At 43.9% G+C, this 18,698-nt stretch overlaps 2 protein-coding genes across 3 annotated transcripts in view; both read left to right on the forward strand.

Annotated features, from left to right (window-relative positions):
• Positions 1-16,341, forward strand: part of mctp1b (multiple C2 domains, transmembrane 1b) — a gene marked incomplete at its 5' end in the record, with an annotated part of 37,614 nt that extends 21,273 nt beyond the window's left edge. The window contains 15 exons of one of the 2 annotated variants that reach the window (XM_083930238.1): positions 2,108-2,272; positions 2,353-2,483; positions 5,038-5,224; positions 5,310-5,403; positions 7,313-7,415; positions 7,551-7,653; positions 8,485-8,586; positions 9,461-9,535; positions 11,075-11,194; positions 12,502-12,612; positions 12,705-12,758; positions 12,845-12,954; positions 14,302-14,411; positions 14,489-14,586; positions 14,678-16,341. In XM_083930238.1, coding sequence (XP_083786364.1) covers positions 2,108-2,272; positions 2,353-2,483; positions 5,038-5,224; positions 5,310-5,403; positions 7,313-7,415; positions 7,551-7,653; positions 8,485-8,586; positions 9,461-9,535; positions 11,075-11,194; positions 12,502-12,612; positions 12,705-12,758; positions 12,845-12,954; positions 14,302-14,411; positions 14,489-14,586; positions 14,678-14,749 — 1,635 coding nt within the window. In that variant the 3' untranslated portion in view covers positions 14,750-16,341. The remainder of the gene's footprint in view (positions 1-2,107; positions 2,273-2,352; positions 2,484-5,037; positions 5,225-5,309; positions 5,404-7,312; positions 7,416-7,550; positions 7,654-8,484; positions 8,587-9,460; positions 9,536-11,074; positions 11,195-12,501; positions 12,613-12,704; positions 12,759-12,844; positions 12,955-14,301; positions 14,412-14,488; positions 14,587-14,677) is intronic. The other variant, XM_083930239.1, reaches the window with a different exon arrangement.
• Positions 1-18,698, forward strand: part of acads (acyl-CoA dehydrogenase short chain) — a 358,028-nt gene that overhangs the window by 80,465 nt on the left and 258,865 nt on the right. The gene's annotated exons all lie outside the window — the stretch shown is intronic.

The following is an 18,698-nucleotide window of genomic DNA, read 5'->3' on the forward strand; positions in this document are numbered from 1 at the left end:
CGTCTGTTCTCACAGCGTCTGCGTCAGCGTCTGCGTCAGCGTCTGCGTCAGCGTCTGCGTCTTTCATCCGTGTGTGATCTGATGTGAAGACGCTTTTTTCATGTTTTATTCAGGATATTAATGAATAACGTGGCAGAGTTCGTCCGTGCTGCAGCTCCAGTTCAGAGGAAGAGATTAAAAATAAATAAAACTGAGATCAAAGCGTCGTTAAAGCCGTGAAGATGAATATTCAGCGTCTGGTTCCACATGTGTTCTTCTTCTGTGGTAGTGAAACCCGTCCTGTAGCTCCCTCTAGTGGCTCTGGTGCTGCTGATGAAACAAACAGGTGAACTAATGTTTTTTAATGTATGTTCAGACCATGCTGCTCAGGAGGTCCTGGAAACGCTCCACCAAGGTAAATCACCGCCGCCGTCACTGTAACCACCACCGTCACCATCGTCACTGTAACCACCACCTTCACCATCATCATCATCGTCACTGTAACCACCACCGTCACCACCATTATCATCGTCACTGTAACCACCACCGTCACCATCGTCACTGTAACCACCACCTTCACCATCATCATCATCGTCACTGTAACCACCACCGTCACCACCATTATCATCGTCACTGTAACCACCACCGTCATCATCATCATCATCATCGTCACTGTAACCACCACCGTCATCACCACCATCATCGTCGTCACCGTTATCACTGTCACCACCACCATCATCATCTTCACCACCACCGTCACCATCATCATCATCGTCACTGTAACCACCACCGTCATCATCTTCACCGTCATCACTGTCACCGTTGTCACCATCATCATCATCATCATCACCACCTTCACCGTTGTCACTGTCACCATTGTCACTATCGTCACCGTCGTTATCATTTAGGGGCGACTGTGGCTCAGTGGTAGAGTGGGTCGCCCTCCATTAGAGAGATCGGTTGGATCCCCAGCTCCCTCGGTCCACATATTGAAGTGTCCTTGGGCAAGACACAAAACACTGAACCCTGAATTGCTCCTCGTGCTGCGCATGGGTTAGATTAGATTACATGGTCTGTAGATGTCCACCGCCATCAGTGTGAATGTGACAAGTGTGAAAGTGCCTTGAGTGGTCAGAAGACTAGAAAGACGCTTTATAAGTACAAGTCCATTTACCAAGTCCACCATCATCACCACCGTCGTCGTTGCCATTGTCGTGTGTTTTCCTCTCACCATCAAAACGTCGTTGTGTCTGTTTTTTTTCCGTGTTTAAAGCATTTTTACAGCGCAGACTTCAAACAAACGTCAGACGTGTTGTTGTTGTCATTGTTGTCGTTGTTGTTGCAGCTGCTGCCGTTTCCTCCAGGCTCCTGTTCTTCAAACTGTTTATTAAAACACAAAGTTTCACAAAGACAGAAACTTAATACAGTTCAACTGTGTGTGTGTGTGTGTGTGTGTGTGTGTGTGTGTGTGTGTGTGTGTGTGTGTGTGTGTGTGTGTGTGTGTGTGTGTGTGTGTGTGTGTGTGTGTGTGTGTGTCTGTCTCTCTGTGTCTGTCCGTGTGTGTGTGTGTGTGTGTGTGTGTGTGTGTGTGTGTGTGTGTGTGTGTGTGTGTGTGTGTGTGTGTGTGTGTGTGTGTGTGTGTGTGTGTGTGTGTGTGTGTGTGTGTGTGTGTGTGTGTGTGTGTGTGTGTGTGTGTGTGTGTGTGTGTGTGTGTGTGTGTGTGCGCATCTGCCTGTCTGTCTGTCTCTCTGTCTGTCCGTGTGTGTGTGTGTGTGTGTCTGTCCGTGTGTCTGTGTGTGTGTGTGTCTGTCTCTGTGTGTGTGGGTCTCTGTGTGTGTGTGTGTGTGTGTCTGTCTGTGTGTGTGTGTGTCTGTGCGTGCGTGTGTGTGTGTCTGTGTCTGTCTCTGTGTGTGTGTCTCTGTGTGTGTGTGTGTGACTGTCTGTCTCTGTGTGTGTGTGTCTGTGCGTGCGTGCGTGTGTGTGTGTCTCTCTCTGTGTGTGTCTCTGTGTGTGTGTGTGTGTGTGTGTGTGTGTGTGTGTGTGTGTGTGCGTGCGTGCGTGTGTGTGTGTCTCTCTCTGTGTGTGTCTCTGTGTGTGTGTGTGTGTGTGTGTGTGTGTGCCCCAGCAGCAGCAGTCCTTGCGTCTCTCGGAGCTCCATCGTAAGTCTCAGCTGTGGCGAGGGATCGTCAGCGTCGCTCTGATCGAGGGGCGGAGCCTGATCCCCATGGACCCCAACGGTCTGAGCGACCCGTACGTCAAGTTCCGACTGGGGCCGCAGAAGTACCGCAGCAAGGTACGCCGCCCCGTGGCGTTCAGCCCCGACGCACGCCAACGTGTCTGTAGCTTGAGCTTAACCTTTATGTGTGCGTGCAGACGGTGCCAAAGACCCTGAGTCCGCAGTGGAGAGAGCAGTTCGACCTGCACCTGTACGAAGAGAGCGGCGGCGTGCTGGAGATCACGGTGTGGGACCGAGACACCGGGCGCAGGGACGACTTCATCGGACGGTCAGTTCCTTCGTTTTATCCGTAAAATAATCAACAGTTACGTCGCTCGTACCTAAGAAAGGTTCAGTGTTTGAGGTTTTAAAGAACGCAAACGTCTGTGAGGTGAAGAAAGAAAGGTGTCGCCCTCAGTGACCACTAAACTAAAGCTGACCACCTGAGGACGATGGAAGGACCTCTAGATCCTTTTCAATGGTCCCTAGAACCTCATAAAGGTCATAGAACCTCTTCAATGACCACTAAAACTCCAAAAGACCCATAGGACAACTTAAATGACCTCTAGAACATTTACAATCATCACCAGAACCTCGTAAAAGACCTCATAGGACACCTTAAATGACCCCAGAACATTTTCATTGATCACTAAACCTCCTGAAGGACTCACAGAACCTCCCAAAGGAGGTCTAGAACATTTCCAGTGATCCCTAGATCCCCCCAAAACATGTAGAACCTTCTGAATGACCAATAAACCTCCTGAAGGACTCATAGAACAATGCAAGGATCTCTAGATCCTTTTCAATGATCCCCAGAACCTCATAAAAGACGTAGAACCTTCCTAATGACCACTAAACATCCTACAAGACCCATAGGACACCTTAAATGACCCCCGAACATTTTCAGTGATCACTAGAACCTCCCAAAGGATGTAGATTATTCTCAATGTTCACTAGAACCTCCTAGAGTACTCATACAACATCCTCAATGACCTCTAGAACATTTTCATTGATCACTAGATCCCCCAAAAGATGTAGAACCTTCTCAATGACCAATAAACATCCAAAAAAGACTCATAGAACATCCTCAATGACCCCAGAACATTTTCATTGATCAATAAACCTCTGAAAGGACTCACAGAACGATGCAAGGACCTCTAGATCCTTTTCAATGATCCCTAGAACCTCTTCAATGACCACTAAATATCCTGAAAGACTCATAGGACACCTTAAATGACCCCAGAACATTTTCATTGATCACTAGAACCTCCTGAAGGACTCATAGAAAAATGCAATGATCCCTAGAACCTCATAAAGGACGTAGACTCATGAAACACCCTAAATGACCTCTAGAACCTTCTCAATGATAATTTAACCTGCTAAAGGACTGGCAGAACATCCTAAATGACCCTTGACCCTTTCATTTATCAGTAAACCTCCCAAAGGATGTAGAACCTTCTCAATGACCACCTAAACACCTAGAACCTCGTAAAAGACTCAAAGAACATCCCAAAGGACGTCTAGAAAGTTTCCAATGATCCCTAGATCCCCCCCAAAAGATGTCGAACCTTCTCAACGACCACTAAACCTCCAAAAGACCCATAGGACACCTTAAATGGCCTCTAGAACATTTTCGTTGATCACTAAACCTCCTGAACGATGAAAGGACCTCTAGATCCTTATCAATTATCACTAGAACCTCATAAAAGACGTAGAACCTTCTCATTGACGACTAAACATCCTAAAAGACCCATAGGACACCTTCAATGACCCCAGGACATTTTCATTGATCACTAAACCTCCTGAAGGACTCACAGAACATCCCGAAGGAAGTCTAGAACATTTCTAGTGATCTCTAGATCCCCCCAAAAGATCTAGAACCTTCTCAATGACCACTACACATCAAAAAGGACTCATAGAACAATGCAAGGACCTCTAGATCCTTTTCAATGATCCCTAGAACCTCATAAAAGACGTAGAACCCTTCTAATGACCACTAAAAGACCCATAGGACACCTTAAATAACCTCCAGAACATTTTCAATGACCACTAGAACCTCCCAAAGGATGTAGAGAATTCTCAATTGTCACTAGAACCTCGTAAAAGACTCATAGAACATCCTAAATGACCCCAGAACATTTTCATTGATTGCCAAACATCCCGAAGGACTTCTAGAACATTTCCAGGGAAACCTCGATCCCCCCAAAAGATGTAGAACCTTCTCAACGACCAATAAACCTCTGAAAGGACTCATAGAACAATGCAAGGACCTCTAGATCCTTTTCAATGACCACTAAACATCCTAAAAGACCCCTAGGACACCTTAAATGACCTCTAGAACACTTTCAGTGATCACTTGAACCTCCCAAAGGATGTAGAACCTTCTCAATGACCACTTAACACCCCTAAAGAACTCATAGAACATTTTCAATGGCCACTAAACCTCTTAAAGGACTCATGCAACATCCTAAAAGATCTCTATAACCTTCTCAATGACCTCTAAACATCCCAAAGAACTCGTAGGACACCTTAAATGACCTCTAGAACCTTTTCATTGATCAGTAAACCTCCCAAATGACTCATAGAACCTTCTCAATGACCTCTAGAACCTTTTCATTGATCAGTAAACCCCCCAAATGACGTAGAACCTTCTAAAAGGTCACTAAACCTCACAAAGAACTCACTGAACACCCGTAATAACCTCTTAAACATGTGCAGTGATCAGTAAACCTCTCAAAGGACTCGTAGAACATCCTAAATGACCTAGAACCCCCCAGAGGAACTCAACCGTGGCCCCAAATGTGCTCCATGAGCTAAGTGTGCGCGTGCCGTTTGTGTTCCAGGTGCCAGTTGGACCTCTCCACTCTGTCTAAGGAGCAAACGCACCACCTGGAGCTGCCGCTGGAGGAGTCCCGGGGCGTCGTGGTGCTGCTGGTCACGCTGACCGCCTCGGCCCACGTCTCCATCGCCGACCTGTCCGTCACGCCGCTGGACGACCCGCAGGAGCGCCGGGAGCTACACAAGCGATACGTGAGCGGCTGCATCACATGGGACATCCATGACCTTCCAAACCAAACGCTGCAGCGTGGTTAACTTCCTGTTTGGTCTTGTCCAGGGCGTGTGGAGGTCCTTCTCTAACCTGAGGGACGTGGGCATCGTGCAGGTGAAGGTGCTGAGAGCAGAAGGACTCATGGCCGCTGACGTCAACGGTAACCAGAGAATATCCTCACCACACAACTAAACACTGGTCGTTACTGAGGCTGTCAGGTTAACGCAATAACGCAAATCCCTCCTAGCGCCACACGCCCTTTAGTTGTGCTAAGTGCAGCGTAGCCTCCTAATCAAAGCATGCAGCCTCTCTGACCGGCTGAAGCAAAGGCACAGAAACAAACTCTGAATTTTCATTAATGGATCAAAAGTCAAACTATTTTCTTGTAAAACAAACTTCAGCCTTTTTCCCTGTTGCTGATTGGACCGTGTCTTCTTCCTCCTCAGCAGTGCAAAGGTCAATGTCATGTTGCATATCCTCATGCTTTTTCTACACTCTTGTACTTTACCATGGTTATTACAGATCTTACACGTTATATATCATTGTGGATATTCATAAAACACCAACTTCTTATAAAAAAACAAACAAACCAAACAAAACACAGCATATCTGCAGTACACACACCGTCCACCAGGGGCTGCACCTTTCATATCCTGAACAAAGGAGCTTTATTTTGGCAAAAACTACATAAAAGACTTCATTTATAACTGTTACAGCAGCAGAAGCATTATGGAAAACACAGAGAAACAAACTTCTGTGAGGAAATGAATAAAGAGAGTTTTCAATGTCACGTTCAGCTTCAGAGTAGGGGTGTGCGATACACATATATACATGTATCGTTTACGATATTTTCACTTTCATTACCCTCTCTTTTCCAAAGGGAGTCCAAGATTAAGCATCTGAACCCATTGCCATCGGACCTAACAGTTACACTGTGCAGTTTTCAGCCTATATTCACTTTAAACGCGTATAAAAGTTTTGCGTCTTTTTGTGGTGGTTTTGTATCTTTTTGTGTTGGTTTTGTATCTTTTTGTGGTGCTTTTGCATCTTTTTGTGGTGGTTTTGTATCTTTTTGTGGTGGTTTTGTATCTTTTTGTGTTGGTTTTGTATCTTTTTGTGGTGATTTTGTATCTTTTTGTGGTAGTTTTGTATCTTTTTGTGGTGGTTTTGTATCTTTTTGTGGTGGTTTTGTATCTTTTTGTGGTGGTTTTGCATCTTTTTGTGGTGCTTTTGCATCTTTTTGTGGTGGTTTTGTATCTTTTTGTGGTGATTTTGTATCTTTTTGTGGTAGTTTTGTATCTTTTTGTGGTGGTTTTGTATCTTTTTGTGGTGGTTTTGGATCTTTTTGTGGTGGTTTTGTATCTTTTTGTGGTGGTTTTGTATCTTTTTGTGGTGGTTTTGCATCTTTTTGTGTTGGTTTTGCATCTTTTTGTGGTGGTTTTGCATCTTTTTGTGGTGGTTTTGTATCTTTTTGTGGTGGTTTTGCATCTTTTTGTGGTGGTTTTGTGTCTTTTTGTGGTGGTTTTGTATCTTTTTGTGGTGGTTTTGCATCTTTTTGTGGTGGTTTTGGATCTTTTTGTGGTGGTTTTGTATCTTTTTGTGGTGGTTTTGTATCTTTTTGTGGTGGTTTTGCATCTTTTTGTGTTGGTTTTGCATCTTTTTGTGGTGGTTTTGCATCTTTTTGTGGTGGTTTTGTATCTTTTTGTGGTGGTTTTGCATCTTTTTGTGGTGGTTTTGTGTCTTTTTGTGGTGGTTTTGTATCTTTTTGTGGTGGTTTTGCATCTTTTTGTGGTGGTTTTGCATCTTTTTGTGGTGGTTTTGTTTTTTAATGCAAACACACATTTGAAGAAAGCTGTAAGTCTGTCCACTCCCTTGTTGATAAGAGGATTAAAAACTTGACCAACATCCCCTTAAAGATGCAAAAATGTGTGATTGATCCGAATTAAGCATTTGAACCCATTGACATTGGCCCTCACAGTTACATTGTGCAGGTTTCTGCCAATCTTCACTTTAAACGAGTTTAAAAGAGCTGATGTTGGAGCGTTTGCTCCTCCTCTGTCTCTCCGTAGGTAAGAGCGACCCCTTCTGCGTGCTGGAGCTGAACAACGACCGACTGCAGACTCACACAGTTTACAAGAACCTGAACCCGGAGTGGAACAAAGCTTTCACTTTGTGAGTCCACACTCAGCCGTTTCTGCTCTCCGTGATACTTTCATCCCTTTATTATTCACCTTTATCGTCGCTGGCTCCGTCTCTCCATCGTTCCTCCTCTCATCGTCGTGTTTCTCTCTCTTTCTCTTTCCTCAGCAACGTCAAAGACATCCACTCGGTGCTGGAGGTGTCCGTGTTCGATGAGGACAGAGACAGGAGCGCCGACTTCCTGGGGAAAGTGGCCATCCCCTTATTACGGGTGAGGCTGCGACACATTTAGGGCGCACTCCCACTGTGCCTCCGTACCGTGCCCCAGCACGTGTCACTGCTAAAGTCTGGTTCCTTTGACCAGTGTGAGTGCAACCGTACCACGTCTAGGAGCGGCACGCTTGCCGTCCACGGCCCGTTTGGGAGAGGTGGGCTTTAGAAAAGCACGTTTGCACGTGTACGAGCACGAGCGTGCACACGTGTACGAGCACGAGGCCTACGGTGGTTCTGAGGTCATTTCCTGTGCGCCTGTTGGGACGTAGAAAAAAGAAGGAGGGACCATGCGCGGACATTTCAAACAATGGCGGTGAAAGGTTCACGTTGGTGTGATGCGGAGGTGGAGTGTTTACTGCAGATTTGGTCGATGAAAAGATTCAAAAACAGTCGACAAGACGCACAATAACTCCGAGGTCTACGGAAAGATCTGGAAACAAAGCCACGCATCGCCATGACGTCATCAATGCGTGTGACGTGTTACGGCGTGATGACGTATAGGCAGCAAGAAGCATTCTCCGAGGCCCAGGTAGTGTGAGTACAAACGGGCCTGGAGGGGGGGACAAGGACCCTAAAGCACGGGGCACGGGACGCACGCACAGTGGGAGGGCGCTCTAACCTGTGACGGAGGCACAGTGGGAGGGCGCCCTTAGAAAGCGTTTTCATTTAAGAACAGAAGTTTGGCGTTCGCTCTACTCCGGCATTTCCAAGCTCTTAAAGAGAAACTCCTTCAGATGTTGATGTGTGTGTTTGTGTGTATTTGTGTGTGTTTGTGTGTGTTTGTGTGTATTTGTGTGTGTTTGTGTGTGTTTGTGTGTGTTTGTGTTAGGTCCGTAACGGCGAGCAGAAAAGCTACGTGTTAAAAAATAAGGAGCTGACGGCGCCGACTAAAGGCGTCGTTCTCCTGGAGATCGACGTCATCTTCAACACGGTGAGTGCAGTTTGAGTGTTGTATGACTATGCATGCGTCCAGGGGCGTCCTCCTCCCGGAGCCAGGCGCAAGGTTGGCTCAGGGAGGAGGACGCCCCTGGACGCATGCATAGTCCCGGGGATTTTGCCATCTAGTCCTTTCATCGAATCTATTACTTATTTTCTGCTTTGACTCCACTTCGTCTCAGAGGTGAAGGTTTTTCTGCACATTTAATTTAATAAATTTAATCAAAATTAAATACGTAAATAAATAAATGCCTCCATAATTACATTAATATGACGTTGGATGTACAAAAAAAAGCTTTAATTAAAGATCAAATGTGATGTAAATGGATTTTTTCTTTTTTTTAACGAGCTTCTTTGTTTATTTACCTGTTTATTAATTACTCTATTTATTTATTTACTTTCCTATTTAATAATTAATTTAATTTTCCTATTTTATTTAATTTTTTAATTTTGCATTTATTTGAAAATGTATTTATTTAATTTGCATAATGAAGAAGAAATGTAGTAAAACTGAATAACTTAAATAAATAAACTAATTTAATAATACAAATAAAATAAATGAAAACTAAATAAAATACATTAAAATTAAATGAAAAATAAATAAAAACATTAAAAATAAATAAAAAAATATTTAAAATAAATTAAAAATAAATAAATACAATAAAAATAAATTAAAATACATTTGAAATAAATTAAAAATAAATAAATATATTTAAAATAAATTACAAATAAATACATGCATTTTAAATTAATTATGAATAAATCAAAACATTTATGTAAAAATCTAAATTAGATCAATAATCATGAATCATGAGTGAATCCATGTGTTTATTTCAGTGTTTCCTATAAAAGTGTCGTTTCCTCGTCAGATCAAAGCGGCTGTGAAGACGATCGTCCCTGCGGAGCAGAAATACATCGAGGAGGAGCCGAAAGTCTCCAAACAGGTGCGTTCACGTGACGTCGGGTCACTTCCTGTCTGCGTCTCTGAGCCGTCGCTCCGTTTCATCAGGAACAGGTTTCATCGTGTGGTCACGTGCACTTTATCGTGTGGTCACGTGCACTTTATTGTGACGTCACGTGCACTTTATTGTGTGTTCACGTGCTCTTTATCGTGCGGTCACGTGCACTTTATTGTGTCGTCACGTGCACTTTATCGTGTGGTCACGTGCACTTTATCGTGTCGTCACGTGCACTTTATCGTGTCGTCACGTGCACTTTATCGTGCCGTCACGTGCACTTTATCGTGTGGTCACGTGCACTTTATCGTGTGGTCACGTGCACTTTATCGTGTCGTCACGTGCACTTTATTGTGTCGTCACGTGCACTTTATCGCGTCGTCACGTGCTCTTTATCGTGTGGTCACGTGCACTTTATCGTGTGGTCACGTGCTCTTTATCGTGTCGTCACGTGCACTTTATCGTGTGGTCACGTGCACTTTATCGTGTCGTCACGTGCTCTTTATCGTGTCGTCACGTGCACACTATCGTGTCGTCACGTGCACTTTATCGTGTCGTCACGTGCACTTTATCGTGTCGTCACGTGCACTTTATTGTGTGGTCACGTGCACTTTATCGTGTGGTCACGTGCACTTTATCGTGTGGTCACGTGCTCTTTATCGTGTCGTCACGTGCACTTTATCGTGTGGTCACGTGCACTTTATCGTGTCGTCACGTGCTCTTTATCGTGTCGTCACGTGCACACTATCGTGTCGTCACGTGCACTTTATCGTGTCGTCACGTGCACTTTATCGTGTCGTCACGTGCTCTTTATCGTGTGGTCACGTGCACTTTATCGTGTGGTCACGTGCACTTTATCGTGTGGTCACGTGCACTTTATCGTGTCGTCACGTGCTCTTTATCGTGTCGTCACGTGCACACTATCGTGTCGTCACGTGCACTTTATCGTGTCGTCACGTGCACTTTATCGTGTCGTCACGTGCACTTTATCGTGTGGTCACGTGCACTTTATCGTGTGGTCACGTGCACTTTATCGTGTCGTCACGTGCTCTTTATCGTGTCGTCACGTGCACACTATCGTGTCGTCACGTGCACTTTATCGTGTCGTCACGTGCACTTTATCGTGTCGTCACGTGCACTTTATTGTGTGGTCACGTGCACTTTATCGTGTGGTCACGTGCACTTTATCGTGTCGTCACGTGCACTTTATCGTGTGGTCACGTGCACTTTATCGTGTGGTCACGTGCACTTTATCGTGTCGTCACGTGCACTTTATCGTGTGGTCACGTGCACTTTATCGTGTGGTCACGTGCACTTTATCGTGTCGTCACGTGCTCTTTATCGTGTCGTCACGTGCACACTATCGTGTCGTCACGTGCACTTTATCGTGTCGTCACGTGCACTTTATCGTGTCGTCACGTGCACTTTATTGTGTGGTCACGTGCACTTTATCGTGTGGTCACGTGCACTTTATCGTGTCGTCACGTGCTCTTTATTGTGTGGTCACATGCACTTTGTCTCCTTCAGCTGCTGCAGCAGAACTTTAACCGCGTGAAGAGGTGCATCATGGTCCTGTTCAGCTACGGCACCTACGTCAACAGCTGCTTCGAGTGGGAGTCGGCGCAGAGGAGCATCTTCTCCTTCGTGGTAGGAAACAGTTTATTATGTTTTAATCTGAGACAAGACGGAGGTTTCGAACCAACGAGCAGACGCTTCAGACTGTTTATGTCACTTTCAGGACTTTGTTGAGGGATGTTTCGTTGGGTTTTTAAACTATTTTATTCATTCATCGTCAACCGTTTGTCGCTCTCGGGGTCGTGAGGGCTGAGGCCGATCCCAGCTGACATCGGGCGTGAGGCGGGGTCCACCCTGGACAGGACGCCAGTCTATCACAGGACACATAGAGACGAACAGAGACAGACAACCATTCACACCTACGGGTGATTTAGAGTCATCAATGAACCCAACACCTGCACGTCTTTGGACTGTGGGAGGAAACCGGAGAACCCGGAGAAAACCCACGCAGACACGGGGACAACATGCAAACTCCACACAGAAGGGCCCCAGCCGGGATTCAAACACACCACACCACCGTGCCGCCTATTATATTCATGCACCTATTTTCAAACAATAGGCGCGTTTCCATTGGGGGTCAAATACCCGTAACAAGGCGGGTCTGTTTCACCCAAACGACCCTAACGTGCACGTGAGTCTCTCAAGCGTCCGTTTGTTTCCCTGTGGCAGAGCAGGGCCGTGTTTCTCCCCTGGGAGAAGCCCGTTGCTGATTGGTTGTAGCTCACAGCGGGATGTGACGTGTGGTCGAACAGACGCCACAACAACACGGAGAAGAAGAGTCGACACTTTAACTCAGTGGAGAAGAAAAAGAACGCAGCAGGAAATGATCTTTGCACAGGCAAATGAGTGCTGCAGCGGACGGGTTGGATTCTAACCTGTGGTCCTCTCTCACACACACACACACACACACACACACACACACACACACACACACACACACACATCTTTATCCGATAACTCAGTTCATCGATGGAATAATCGGTAGAATCCTGTAAACACACACTTTTACAGCTGGTTAATGTGGCCCGGGAAAGGGAAGTTTGGGGTCCCCTGCTGGAGCTGCTGCGCCCGAGACCTGATCCAGGATCAGAGGCTGAAGATGAGATGAGAGATGAGGTAGTGTGTGTGTTGTGCTGAAACATCGGTGGTCTCAGTACCAGGAAGTGATAGTTGAGTCCGTGTGCTGCGGAGAAGACGCTCGCTCTCCACTTCAACATTTTACAGATGTTGAGTCGTGCGTCACATCGGCGTAAAACCTTAAAGTCTGACGGAGCTCGTTTAGTTTCGGGTACAGACTCTGCAGATGTGCGTGACTCCAGCAGCTGCTGTTGTGTGTGTGTGTGTGTGTGTGTGTGTGTGTGTGTGTGTTTGTGCTGCAGCTGTTTGTGGTGGTGGTGTGGAACTTTGAGCTCTACATGCTGCCCCTCGCTCTGCTGCTGCTGCTCGTCTGGAACTTCCTCTTCTCCTGCAGCCGAGACGCGACCGACACGGTGAGCAAACGCACACTGTCCCCCTCAGCCCGACTCTTTCTCAAGTGTCTGTGAGTTAAAGCCGTGTGTTGCTGTTTGTGTCCCGGCTGCAGTCCATGGACGCCATGTTTGAGTGGGAGGATGAAGAAGAAGACAAAGAGGACAAGGTAGAGTCGCCGTGACGCAGCTGCACCTTTGTGCGTCATGTTGCGTTAAATGCACTAACACCCGGATGTTTCCCTCGTCCCGTCAGGAGTCGGAGCACATGGGCTTCATGGATAAACTCTACGCCATCCAGGACGTGTTCATCAGCGTGCAGAGCGCCCTGGACCACGTGGCGTCCTACGGAGAGAGGATAAAGAAGTGGGTTTTTACTGTCAACATGAATCTCCTAGAGGACACTTTAGCACACGTTTATGCTCCTAGAGGACACTTTAGCACACGTTTATGCTCCTAGAGGACACTTTAACACACGTTTATGCTCCTAGAGGACACTTTAACACACGTTTATGCTCCTAGAGGACACTTTAGCACACGTTTATGCTCCTAGAGGACACTTTAACACACGTTTATGCTGTAAGAGGACACTTTAGCACATGTTTATGCTCCTAGAGGACACTTTAGCACACGTTTATGCTCCTAGAGGACACTTTAGCACACGTTTATGCTCCTAGAGGACACTTTAGCACACGTTTATGCTCCTAGAGGACACTTTAACACACGTTTATGCTCCTAGAGGACACTTTAACACACGTTTATGCTCCTAGAGGACACTTTAACACACGTTTATGCTCCTAGAGGACACTTTAACACACGTTTATGCTCCTAGAGGACACTTTAGCACACGTTAATGCTCCTAGAGGACACTTTAACACACGTTTATGCTCCTAGAGGACACTTTAACACACGTTTATGCTCCTAGAGGACACTTTAACACACGTTTATGCTGCTAGAGGACACTTTAGCACACGTTTATGCTCCTAGAGGACACTAACACACGTTTATGCTCCTAGAGGACACTTTAACACACGTTTATGCTCCTAGAGGACACTTTAACACACGTTTATGCTCCTAGAGGACACTTTAACACACGTTTATGCTCCTAGAGGACACTTTAGCACACATTTATGCTCCTAGAGGACACTTTAACACATGTTTATGTTCCTAGAGGACACTTTAACACACGTTTATGCTCCTAGAGGACACTTTAACACACGTTTATGCTGCTAGAGGACACTTTATCACACGTTTATGCTCCTAGAGGACACTAACACACGTTTATGCTCCTAGAGGACACTTTAACACACGTTTATGCTCCTAGAGGACACTTTAGCACACGTTTATGCTCCTAGAGGACACTTTAACACATGTTTATGCTCCTAGAGGACACTTTAACACACGTTTATGCTCCTAGAGGACACTTTAACACATGTTTATGCTCCTAGAGGACACTTTAAGACACGTTTAGGCTCCTAGAGGACACTTTAACACACGTTTATGCTCCTAGAGGACACTTTAGCACACGTTTATGCTCCTAGAGGACACTTTAACACACGTTTAGGCTCCTAGAGGACACTTTAACACACGTTTAGGCTCCAAACGTTTCATGCCTGAGTTGCTCTCACTTTGTTCCTCATCTGCAGCTGAAATCTTAAATTGTCAGGTTAATTATAAAGTCGTGCGTGTTTCTCTGCTCTCGCTCGTCCGCAGCACCGGTAACTGGACCGTGCCTTTCCTGAGCTGGTTGGCGATCGCTGCCTTATGTTCGGCCACAGTTCTGCTCTACCTCATTCCTCTGCGGTACCTTGTGCTGGCGTGGGGTGAGTGCTGCCGAACACACACACACACACTTGAGTGGGTTTGAACTCTATATAAACTGTGTCTGTTTCCTCCGCAGGTGTGAACAAGTTCACCAAGAAGCTGCGAGACCCGTTCATGATCGACAACAACGAGCTCCTGGACTTCCTGTCCCGGGTTCCCTCCGATGTCCAAGTGGTGGGTGACCGCTCACCGCCAATACTGTCTGAACTGGAGTGTGTGAAATGTGCGTTAATGCTACGGTGTTTCCCTGTGTGTGTGTGTGCAGATGCATTACCGTGAGCTGAGGGTCGACCCCGGACCGAGTCCCAACAAACGCAAGAGGACCAACCCCAGCTAACCCCCCCCCCCCCCCCCCCCTCCTCCTGTAAACACTGTAAACTACTTATTTATATCTTTCTTGTACATTTCCGATCGTTAGGACAAAGTTGTAGCAGTTGCTTTTGTTTTGAAATATTTATTTTCTGAAGCTGTTCATGTTTTTTTAAACCTGTTTGTTGTGAATGTGTGTTACAGCATGTTTGATGCTGCATGACCCTTTTTCATGTCTTTCACGTTTTCGTGGCGTTCTGAACTCGATGTAACGTTAAAGAAAGAGTCGCACGCTGCCACCGTTACTCCACGTTTGACAGTATTTACGCGTATACGCACTGAGGGGCCGGTTCACCGAGGTCGTGCAGCTTCTGCGTCCGTTAAATCTGCTGGAATAAGACAAAGAAACGGCGAAACGTCTCAAAGCAGCTGGTGAAATGCACCTGATGCTGCAACGCCAAACAAACGTCTGGGTCCTCCTGTGATATTTGCACACATTTGAATGTGGTTTTATGCAAAGTGTTCCGTTTCCTATGCAAAAAACAGTCACACACAGTTACAATGACATAATCAGGTGGAAACTAAGGGCGCCCTCCCACTGTGCCTCCGTCCCGTGCCCCGTGCTTTAGGGTCCTTGTCCCCCCCTCCAGGCCCGTTTGTACTCACACTACCTGGGCCTCGGAGAATGCTTCTTGCTGCCTATACGTCATCACGCCGTAACACGTCACACGCATTGATGACGTCATGGCGATGCGTGGCTTTGTTTCCAGATCTTTCCGTAGACCTCAGAGTTTTTGTGCGACTTGTCGACTGTTTTTGAATCTTTTCATCGACCAAATCTGCAGTAAACACTCAGAACCGCTGTAGGCCTCGTGCTCGTACACGTGCGCACGCTCGTGCTCGTACACGTGCAAACGTGCTTTACTAAAGCCCACCTCTCCCAAACGGGCCGTGGACGGCAAGCGTGCCGCTCCTAGACGTGGTACGGTTGCACTCACACTGGTCAAAGGAACCAGACTTTAGCTGTGAAACGTGCTGGGACACGGTACGGAGGAACAGTGGGAGTGCGCCCTGAAGGTCCCCTCCTTTGCGTTTTTACCCCTTCACACAGAAACACAACTGTGGAGCGTTCATTCCCACTCTGGAGGGTGTTTTACCTTTACAAAAACGTCGTCACTATCTTAACAAAAGACAAATCTGATGAAGTGTCGTTTTCACCTGTGAGCGTTGTCGTGTAAACCTCTGATTACTTCCTGCCATTCCTCCGTCTGACTTCCTGCCTGGCTCGAGTCGCTCCGTGCAGCTTTACCCGGCTGCCATCAAAAATAGACTTGGTGCGTAGCTTTAGCGGAGCACATGCGCCCGTTGGACTTTCAGCTTCAGAGGATCCTAAACCTCTTCAGTGAAACAGACGTTGAAGTGTGAAGATGGCGGCTGCAGCTGATGCACGCTGCTTTGTGAATTTGCCCGTCAGTGAAAAACACCTCGCATCAGATCCATCCGCATGTAGAATTTACGGACTGCTCCTTTATGTGCTTTGTGAAAAATGTTTTTATACTTTTACGTTGTTTTCTTTAAGATTATTTTGCAGGTTAAATGTTTTAACACAGAAGTGAAAAGTAACAAAGTGCTGAAGTGCAGTTTTTAGCACTTGAGTGTTTCCGTTTATCGTTTACTGCAAACAAAAACAAACTAATACGACGCTTTGTTAAAGATTATTAGTGAATTAAGTTTTTGTCAATTATCAGGAACTCATTTTGCATTTAAAACATTCAATGCTTTTCCTTTTAACACTGTTAATAATTTCTCTTCATGTGCTTTGTAAAGAAAAAGAGTCGACTGCATTTCAACTGAAAAGGTTTTTAATTATTTTGCATATTTAAGAAGTGGACAGAAAAGTAACAAATTAAGATTTCACAAACAAAACAAACAGAGAACATTCAAAATATTACACATTTAAAGATTAAACTACCCAGTTATTAACTAAATTGTTTGTAATTTATCATTCATTGATGGTTGAAGCCATTTTTCATTTAAAAAACATTTTAATAATGGTAATTTTAGTGACGCCTCACACGGGGCACCAAAGAACAAACAGTGAAGGTGTCACTTTGAGTTATGAAAATAATAATTTACAACAACAAAATCCTGCTTTTACATTAATGCATGAGAAAAACTATTCAAATGATATAATATATAATATTATAACAGCCACCAGGGACATTTTTATACGTTTAATACATTTCTCTAATAGTTTTCGTAATATTATCCTTTTATTTACATTTGAGTACAGTGTGATATTATAAATGATCTTCCAGCCACGGTCTTTAAACCTTTGTTTGCACATTTACTCACTTTACTGGTTTATATTTTTTCAAAAGTGGTTTTAAATTCATCAAAGCAAATATTACATAACTGAAAATAACGACTGTTATTCCGTTTTATTGTCATTTCAGTCAGTTTATAAAGAAAACCAGCTCAATAACTGTTCCTTTAACATATGTTTTTATATTTCATTATAACAAAGTCGCTGTTTTTCTTTGTTTAATTTGTTTTTTTAAGTATTTTAAAAATCGTCCATAAACAATTCACTATATGAGCGTTTATATTTTGTATTTTATGTTTTTCAGGAAATATGTTTGAGATACAAAACTGACTTTTTGTGTCGGTTTATTTTACCTGTGAAATATGTGGAGTCAGAAGAGCCATTAAAATATAATGATAATTATGTAAAAGAATGAGAAAATAAATAAAAGAAAGAGTAAATAAATACAAAAAAGGCTGAAATATAAAAATGCGTAAATAAGATAATAAATACATAAATGTGTAAATATTAAGAAGAATTAGAATTTTTAGAATATTTTCATTTATTTCTGTGTATAACAGAGCAGCATACGGAAGAATAAAGGGATAAAATGAATTAAATTTTATAAAATAAATCTACAAATTGAAAAGAGTGGAAAAAGTAATTCATACAGTATGTAGCACATGTATTTTTAAATATATAAATTATTATATACAGAATTAAATGAGAATAATTCTTATTTTAATTCATTTATATTTCTTTTTTCTGTATTATATATGTATATATATATATGTTTTCTATTATAAATATATATATATTATTTCTATATATATATATATATTTGTTATTTTTATTCATCTCTTGTTATATTTAAACATTTATTTACTTACTTATTTATTCTTTTATATATTTTTCTGTTGTTATGAAATTATTAATTTCATTATTTTCACATTTATTTTCTCTTCTTTTGCAGGATTTTAATATTTTTTATTTGTTATTTTTATTCATCTCTTGTTATATTTAAACATTTATTTACTTTCTTATTTATTCTTTTATATATTTCTCTTTATTTTTCTGTTGTTATGAAATTATTAATTTCTTTATTTCCCAATTTATTTCCTCGTCTTTTGCATAATTTTAAAACATTTCTTTGGCGCTCCGGTGACTCCATATCCTTTTTGCCTGACTCTCACGTCTTCCAGGTGTTTCCACGTCCTCTGGCTGACTGCACACAGAAAACACAGAGTTTTTGTGCGTTAACGTTTCCGATGTTCTGCGTTTACGCCCTCGGGGTCGTTTCAGCTTCTGTGATTCGCTGCATGTCTGTGCGTGAACTCGTCCTCTCGTCTGCGTCCGCGTGTTTCTGCATGAATGAAAAAGTGCATTGATGGATTCTGAATGTGAAGTTTAAGTGTGACGTCCAGAAAAGCTGCAGGTTTCCACTCCGACACTGACTCATCACGTCTGTCACACTCCTCTGGTCTCTGTTTCCTGGTGCATTGTGGGTATTTGCTGCTGTTCCTGAGATTGTAATGAAGTTACCGACTGAAACGACTGTGTAGTGTTTGTCTGAGGAAATATATTTCTACACAGATCCACACGCCTCGCTTTGACATTATTATTACATTGGTGTTTTTCTTCAATTAGAACGATTTAACTGTTAAAAAGAGCA

The sequence above is a fragment of the Echiichthys vipera genome (assembly GCF_963691815.1).
Source record: "Echiichthys vipera genome assembly, chromosome: 16".
NCBI lineage: Eukaryota > Metazoa > Chordata > Actinopteri > Perciformes > Trachinidae > Echiichthys > Echiichthys vipera.